Here is an 8,475-nt window from a genome sequence, read left to right on the forward strand (position 1 = left end):
ACTGCCTACATTTCCCAACTTGTCTCCTGAGGCCCCGCGTGGAGAGGAGAAAACAGGGCTTTCTCTCAAGCCCTCACCAATTCCTGTGCTGGGCTGAGCTCCAAGTGGGCTTAAAGTCACCTGACCCTGTGGGTGGGTTGAGGTGAGAGTTTCAGGCCCGACCGAGTCCCCAGCACCTTCTCTATCACAGGAGTTCCTGAGCCCAGAAGAGGAGACCCAGGCAAGGGTGAGGCAGTCTGTAGCCTCCCTTCATTCCAGGTCCTCTTATGTCCCCTGCCATGGTACTGGCTGCAGGTGGGAGGTGACGGACTGGAAATTGGCAGGAGAATCCTGAGTCTCTGGTTGGGGGCAGGGATTAACCAAGTCTTGCTAATTCCGCCGGCTTACTTGGGTCCCTTTCTCTCTATCTTTCTCTCTATCTCCACCGTGAGGGCTTTCTCCCGCCTGTGGGGCTCACCGAGATCTGGGGTAGGGTGTAGATGCTGGGAGCTGTGGCTGTTAGACGCTAGAGGCTCTGAAAGACAGGGTGGAGGGCTGACTCAGGTTTTGTGGGTGCCATACCCATCCCTCAAGGGAAGCTTGAGCCCACAGCTATTGTCTGGAATCAGAACTCCCGGCCTCATCTGGGGCCAGAGAACTGTGGTGGGAGAAGCCAAGGGAGACAGAAGCAGCATGGTGGGGAAACAGGAGTCCCTCTGAGGGGCAGCTGGTTTCTGAGAGGGGTGAAAAGTGCAGCAGGCTAGATTAGGTAAGACCGGAGAAAGCACTTCCTGCCTGGGAATTACCAAGCCCTAGGAGTCACCGTGAATGGTTCATGTTTCTGAGACTTGTCAAGGAGGGCCCTTCCCCCCCCCCTCCACCCCCCCCCCCCCCGCCAAGTTGTAGGGGACTGGGGAACGGAGAATAAAGAGCTGTGGTGGTCTCACTTACCGTTCCCCCCTCACCATCCCATGATTTATTTAAGCCTCCTCCCCCTATTGAAATAATGGGGCAACAAAGAGTCACAGGAGGAAACTGAGGACCTAGAGAGAAAGCAGTGTGGTCAAAGGCACACAGGACCCCAACCCAGCTTCCCAGGCTGTGCCCTTCATTCTGGCTTTTGTGTTTGAATTGGTAAGGAGATGGAGAGGGTGTATGGGGGCAAAGGGGAGAGGAAGGAGAAGGAGGAGGGGGAGGGGGAGGAGGAAGGGGGGAGGATAAGGAGGAGGGGGAGGGGGAGGAGGGGGAGGAGGGGGAGGGGAAGGAGGGGGAGGAGGGGGAGATAAGGGCAGAGGGGAGGAAGTGGGGGCACAGGAAGGTAAGGTAAGTCATGTGATCCAGAAGTCACAGAAAAGAGGAGAAACCCACTCCCAGCTTCGCAGAGGGCACTCCAAGAAGTTGAAATCAGGCCTTGTCCTATTGGGAAGGGGCTCGAGGGAGACCCCTGGGGTGATGGGGAATGTGGAATAGCTTGATCTGAGCGGTGTCTACACGGGTGAACATATGGGTGACAATTGCCTGAGCCGTCACTTCAGATATGTATGTGACAATTCCCCGGGATGTCACTTCAGATTTGTACATTTTATGAATTGAAAAATGTCTCCTGCGTCCCGGGGCAGCCCGGGGCATGCTACAGCTGCTTGGGAAGAAGCAACGTCTCTTGGTGAGACGGCAGGGCCCAGTTAAGTCCGCAGGTTCCAGAATCAGACTGCCGGCCACTCCCTGGCTGGGAGACCTTGGGTGAGTCTTCCCGCCTCGTCTGTAAAATGGGGACAAATGACAGCGCTGTCCACTCCCAGGGCTGTGTCCCGGGTCACACATAAATGGCACTAGGGGACTGCCAACCAAGGTTAGCAGTTGTTGTCAAAGGCCCCGCCAGCCCTACATGCCAGGCCAGCCTTGTGAGGGGACCCCGGCCTCGCCACGGCCTTGACGAGCGCCGCAGAACCCCGGGCAGTCTGATAGACAGACAGCAGCTGTACCCACCAGAAGGCAGGTCTCGAGTTGGGCATTCCCCCCCCACCACTGCAGTCTGATTTCTTCCTCCTCCCTGTATTTAAAAAATTTTTTAAATCATTTATTTACTTAAAAAAAAATTTCAATGTTTATTTATTTTTGAGAGAGACAGAGTGTAAGTAGGGGAGGGGCAGAGAGAGAAGAGAGGGGGACAGAGAATCCAAAGCAGGCTCCAGGCTCCAAGCTGTCAGCACAGAGCCCGGCGCGGGGCTCAAACTCACAAGCTGTGAGATCATGACCTGAGCTGAAGTTGGACACTGAACCACCAAGGCACCCCCATTTTTAAATTTTTTTTTTTAGTTTTAGAGAGAGAGAGAGAGAGAGAGAGAGTGTTTGAGCGGGGGAGAAGGGCAGAGGGAGAGAGAGTATCTTAAGCAGGCTCCCCGCTCAGCTTGGAGTCTGACGGCTCAATCCCATGACTCTGGGATCACAACCTGAGCTGAAATCAAGAGTTGGACACTCAACTGACTGAGCCACCCAGGCACCCCTCCCTCCATGTATTTTTATATCTTTTTTACTGATAGTCTGAAGCCTCCCCTCTAAATATCCAAATTTTGCCACCCATACCTCCTCCTGGGAAAGGCTGAACTCTGGGTGATAGCGCGGGGTGCAGCGGTAAAGACAGAGAGGGAGACACAGGGATGCACGTTTGAGCTTGGGGCAAGAAAGAACTTTCCATATTGCAGGGTGGTCCCAGGACAAGGGCTCTCATTATCAGAATACAAGCAAAGATGTTCGGCCTGTGGTTAAGCCTGGCCTCATCTAAGGGCCCTTCTTGTGAGGTGTACTTAGGGGCACAAAGCCTCTCAGAGTTTCTTTGCAGAGGACCACAGTGGCAATAGCCAGCGAGGCAGGAGCAGCAGGGACTCAGGTTTAAATCTTCTGCCTCTTGGAAGTCATCCTGGGGACTCTTGGAGAAAGAGGACTCAGTTTACACCCGTGGTGTCCGGGGTGGGGGTGGGGCGATATTGGTGTTGGGGCCCCATGCAGAGGGCTGAGCCACGAGGCTGCGAGACTTCCAGAGTCAGTTGGTGACCTCTTCCCCTCTTCTGATGACAGATTGTGCAGAAAGCTTGTTTTTCAGATAGCGGGGGCGGGAGGGACTTCCTGAGAGATACGGACCCTCACATCATGAGCCACAAGGAAAGGAGTGCAGATAAAGTCTGGGTCATGTTCCAGTGAAGGGCTGGATGTCCACCCACCCCCCAGCTCGCTGTCCAGGCTCGTCACAACCCAGGCAGGAATGCTCCTCGCTATCAGACCCAACCCCTCGATGATACTGGGGTGCTTGACTAAATACTGTTTGGAGATATTTGAACACAAGATATTCAGGAATGCCTGTTCATTTTGTTAGCCGTGGTGGTGGTATTATAGTTACATGGGAAAATGTCCTTCGGTTTTAGAGATGCATCTTAAGACAATTTGCAGCACAAGGTCATCATGTCTGTAATTTACTTTAAGATACTTCAGCCGCGAAAGGGAAATATTGCAAATACGAACTGTCACACCTAGGGGTTGGGGGGACGAGCACGGGCAGTTCCCATCCTGCCATTTTGCTGACATCACTCCAAGGAATGGGTATTTCCATGCTCATGATATTATTCTCCTTTTTAAAATCTATTTGAAAATCTTCACAATAAGGTTTGACTAAAAAGTCTCATCATGTGGTGGAGACATTAAGCTGTGTCTCTATTACTTCTGAAATACATCTAAGGTGTGCGTGAGACTTGGCACATAGTATACATTTGTGGTGGGAAGTCACACTGGGGAGGGCAGAGCGTGGGAGGTTGAGTAGCAAAAGCAGGGAGAAAGGGACAGGGCTTCGTCTAGTCCCCTGGCCCCATTCCTGCATCCACTGCCGGAGGGGCCGCAGGGAGGGGCCGCAGGGAGGGGTCCCTGCGAGTGGCAGGCTCACACAGGCTGGGTTGCCACCGAGGCTGCCCCCTGTGCGAGGAGGCCCAGTGCCTGCCACCCAGCCTTCCCTGAGACAACTCGTCACCTATTTGGGCCTGGAGCCATAACCCCACATTGCCTGGCTTACCTCATGAGGACCACCCCCGTCCCCAGAGCTCCTGAGCTGGGGCATCAAGAGAAGAAATGGCCTATCTCAGTTCACAAGGCACTTTGTCCTTCAAGCATCCTGGAAGTCCTGACTGGAGGACCAATCCCCTTCCACAGAGTCCTGAGGCTCAGAGGGAAAATTACGCCCCAGTTGCAGGGTGCAGCTGGCCTCCAACCCAGCCCTCTCGCCCCATTTCTCCTATGCCGGGGCCAACGTTCCTACCCTCCCTTTTGTGATGAGCAAACTGAGGCCCTTCCACAGAGATCAGCTTGTTCTCAAGGTCAACTGACCATTGCCACAGAGTAGGGCGAGGACCAGGTCTCATGTGCTCCAGAAACGTCAGGGAAGGCTGAGACTCAGAGCACCAGGACAGGAGGCTGGAAACTTCGAGGAGGAGGTCACTCTTCAGCACAGTCCCCCAGGAGCCCTGGGCGGGCCTGAGGTTGTCACTTTGCTCAAGGAGGAGGCCCTGACCCCACTGTAGCCGTGTTCCCAGAAGCCCACAGGGTGGTCAGCTGGGGGCCAAGGGAGACTGGTCAGCTGTGGACAGCCTCTGGAGAGGCTGGGAGCCGATGGCCAGGGCGGGATGCCTACGGCAGACTCAGCCCTTCAGGAGCAGGTGGCCAGCAACTGCCTCAGAGAGGAATTAGAGGAGCCAAACCTTCCCCAAACCCCTGGGCCATCTCAGCCTCAGAGGGGAACCTGGGACCTTCTTCCTCCTTCTGGGGTCAGGCCCATTGGTCCTGCCAACAGAGGCTCCTTTATAGTCTCTGGTGGAAGGTTGGCCCATGTGGCGAAACTCTTTGGGGCATTGTCTTGCCTCCTCCAGGGAGCCTTCCCTGACTGCTTCTCTCAGCTACTCTTGCCTCAGTTCTGGGAGATGCTCCTCACGCCCCGGGGCCCTCCTCCTGGCTTACTGGCTCTGCTCTCCCTGACCAGCCTGAGAATCTTCCCAGGGAAGGACCTGGGTCTGTTCCTCCTCTGACACCCCTCTCCCTGTCCCTGGGCTGGGCATTGCCCTGTCCAGTTCTGCTACCATTGAGGAGCCCCGTGTCTGCTGCCCAGGGGGTAGGGGCGGTAGAAGGCCTGCCTGACAGGTGGCCTTGGGGCAGACTTCCTCTTCTGAGACACTAGACGTTTTCTTTCCCTTTTTTTGCTTCCCTGTTCAGAGATTTCCCCTTCCCTGACTGAGGTCAGGGCACCATAAATAGGAGCGATAAGGCCTTGGGTCTTTAAACTGAACTTTGCAGCTGCCATTTTATGACTCTGATAACATCAGCCCCCTCAACCCTGAGTCTGGCTGGAGCGGGACTGCCTGGTGTCCATTCAGTGAGGGAGAAAGTGCTGTCTGGTGGGGAGGAGGGTCAAGTGCAGAAGCATGTGGGGAGCCCTTCATCCCAGGCGGCCCTCACCTAGTCCTGGGTGGGTTCCTTGTCCTCCCTCTTCAGACCCAGCCCTGCACTGGGCTGTGGGGGACAGCAAAAATGACAGACCACAGCCCTTGATCCGTGGGGGTGGTCAGAAGAGCCCAGGCTGGGAGGTGGGTAGGGCTGAAGAGTGGGGTCAGAGTGGGGGGAGGGCTGAGTGGGCTGGAGCAATCAGGGAAGGCTGTCTGGAAGAGGTGATAGAGTGGGGTATTGAGTGAATAAAATGTGGAAGGACAGGGAACAGTAGGCATTGGAGGAGGCAGGCTTGGACTGCCTCAGGAGGTGGGGGGAGATGTGGCCTAGCACGACAGGAGGCCCTGCTGAAAGTATTCCACCCCTGGGCTGAGAAGCCTCCAAGGATGGGGAGTGAGGTACCAGTGGTGGTCCCAAGAAACCTGGCTCATCCAAGGAGAATTTGAGTGGTCACAGCCCAGTTGGGAGAGCCAGAGGGCTGTTGGCGAGGCCCGGAGGCTCCAGGACACTGAGGGGCTCTAAGTTTGTGCCAGGGCTGTGGAGCTGTGGCCTCAGGGCCAGAAGCAGGTGGGGCTTTGAGTGCTCAGGAGGTGGGTCTCATGTCTCTCGATGGGAGGAGGGGAGGCTCCTACCAATTGTTATTAAGTTCTGCTCCCAGGACAGGCAATGAGCTTCTCGTCCCCAGGATGTACAAGACATTAGCTAGATGGAAACACAGAGATTCCTGATTTGGTGGAGGTGACGGTAAGGGAGGTAATTATGGGCTAGAAGAGAGTAGGTGATCAATATACTCTACGCACCCAGCAGTCAACCTGGAGCTGGTGCCACACCTGGGACCCACTTGGGTTTTAGGCTCTGACTAAGCAGCAACCCCAGATTCCTCAAGCAGCAACCCCGGATTCCCCCAGATTCCTGGGGTAGGGAAAGAGAGAAAATCAACCTCAGTCCTGGTCTGATTAGGGGGGAACAGGTGTCTTTGGGACTTATTTTGCCCATCTGTAAAATGGGCTTAGGTGGATTCAGTGAGTCTTGAGGTCTTCCCTGATCTTAGAGGGAGATGATCCATGCGTCTCCTGCCTGAACCAGGATCTGCCCTGCAGGTGAGCCACCCACACCCACACACAAGGGCACAGCCACACATCAGAGGCAAAAACATACCTGTGTGGGGATGAACCAGGAGTGGGAGGAAGAGGATGCCACTGCCTCTTGGCTGTTCACACCTTGCTCAGCTTTCCCCATGCACAAGTCTGGCCCTTCCTCATAAACACCACCCTCAACCCCTCACTGCCCACAACCTTCCACCTCGGGCTCTTACCTTTCAGCTCTGCTCAGTGGGAGGGCACAGGAAGGGCCTGCCAGTCAGCCGCCTTATCCCCAAAGCCCCTTCCCAGCGCTGGGTCTGCTGCTGGGACGTCACTCCTACACGTAACACACAACACCCCGCAGACACCTCCAGCCGGGCACAGCCCATAACGACGACCCTCACAGCCTCCCTCCCTTCCACCCACGGTCTACCGGGCCTTCCGTTCCAATCGACCACAGTCCCCAACCTTGCACCCACTGACTTCCTCTCCCCACGCACGACGCAGCCACGACACCGAAGGCAAGTTTGGGGAGCACGCTTTCTCCTGGCGCCCCTCCACCGGTGTCTCAGATCACCGCGCCGAGCGGGCTCCCAGCGGCGCTGGGAGGGACTAGGCGCGACCGAGATCCCATCCCTCGGGTCTAGATCCAGTCCGAGGCTGAGCTGGGAGGCGAGACCCAGCGCTCCGTGCCCCCATTCCCCTTACACAGACGTGCGCACAGACGGCCCGGCTCCCGCCGTCCCCCCACTCCACCCGCGGCGGCCGGGACTGGGGGGGGGGGGGCCCGGCGGACACTCACCGCGGGGCCGAGAGCGCAGGCGAGGACGCCGGCCAGCACGCATAGCCAGCGGGCCGGCGGCGGGCTAGTCGGGCGCATGGTCCGCCCTGAACCCGCGACAGGCGGCCCCGCGCCGGGAATAGGCGGGCGGGCTGCGCACCGCGCGGTCGACGGCGGGGAGCCGGGCCGAGTGGCGCTGCCGCGGTGGCCCCAACGCGAAGAGGCGCAGCTCGGGGCTGGAGGCGGGCCCCGGGGGCTCGTCTGACGGGCGGCGGGTCTAGCCAATGGATCGGCAGGGGCGGGGCCGCCGCTCAGGTGTGGGGCGGGGCTGGGGGCTCCCCCGCCAGTGGGGTGTCCCTGCGATCTCGCCGCGGATCACCCACGTCAGTCCTCCTCAGTCGCCGGGGATTCACAAGCCTTCACCCCTTCGGGCCGCATCCTCGGGAGTGTTGAGACCCCAACACGCCACATCCTCCCCTGCTTAGATCACAACGTTTCCAAGCGCCTGGTTGAGATCTCCCACTCCCACACGCCCCCTCAGCCCCACCCCAGGACGCTCTTCACGTCCACCTTCAGAGCCACCTCCTCCAGGAAGTCTCCCTGCCAGCCTCCCCATTTCCCATTTCTGCGCGTCGGAGGACCGGTGCGGGCGGGCCGGACTATGAGACAGGACAGGTCACTTCTTATCCCCCAGGCTGCGGGCTGCGGGCTGCGGCCTGCGGCCTGCGTAGGGCCCTAGGTCGTAAGCGACCCGCAGGTGGGGCGCGTGGTTTGGTTCATTTTCAATCGCCCCAACCCATCCCTCGCCGGGACAGGCAGAGCGAGGGGAAACAAGAGCGCGAGTGAGGCCCGACGCTGGGATCCTCGGTGCCACCTCTGAGCCCAGGCGACCTGGCAGGATGCGCTTAGCACCGGCTGGGCTTCCGGGCCCTTCACGACCAGGGAGTGAGGGGGCCGTGCTTTAGGGAGGATGGCACGTCCGCGCCCTCACGCGCCCCTGCCCGGGCACCTCCCGAGGGAGGCTGGGCCGAAGTTCCAGCGCCCCCATGCGGGGAGGGAAGATCTGTCCCCGGTGCTCGCGACCAGGCTGCGCAGCCTACCTAAAACGAAGCTGAAGACCTCCTCCCCCCCCTCCTCCCCCCTCCCCACCTTCCT

The 8,475-nt window shown here is 58.2% G+C and overlaps 1 protein-coding gene across 3 annotated transcripts in view; it reads right to left on the bottom strand.

Annotated features, from left to right (window-relative positions):
* The window catches only part of VIPR1 (vasoactive intestinal peptide receptor 1), a 33,486-nt gene extending 26,006 nt beyond the window's left edge, over nucleotides 1-7,480 (bottom strand). For all 3 annotated transcript variants that reach the window (XM_042956695.1, XM_042956696.1, XM_042956694.1), the window contains exon 1: nucleotides 7,342-7,480. In XM_042956695.1, the coding sequence (XP_042812629.1) occupies nucleotides 7,342-7,419 (78 nt within the window). In that variant the 5' untranslated portion in view covers nucleotides 7,420-7,480. The remainder of the gene's footprint in view (nucleotides 1-7,341) is intronic.
* Between the last annotated feature and the right edge of the window lie 995 nt (nucleotides 7,481-8,475).

The sequence above is a fragment of the Panthera tigris genome, chromosome C2 (genome assembly GCF_018350195.1).
Source record: "Panthera tigris isolate Pti1 chromosome C2, P.tigris_Pti1_mat1.1, whole genome shotgun sequence".
In the NCBI taxonomy this organism is placed as follows: domain Eukaryota; kingdom Metazoa; phylum Chordata; class Mammalia; order Carnivora; family Felidae; genus Panthera; species Panthera tigris.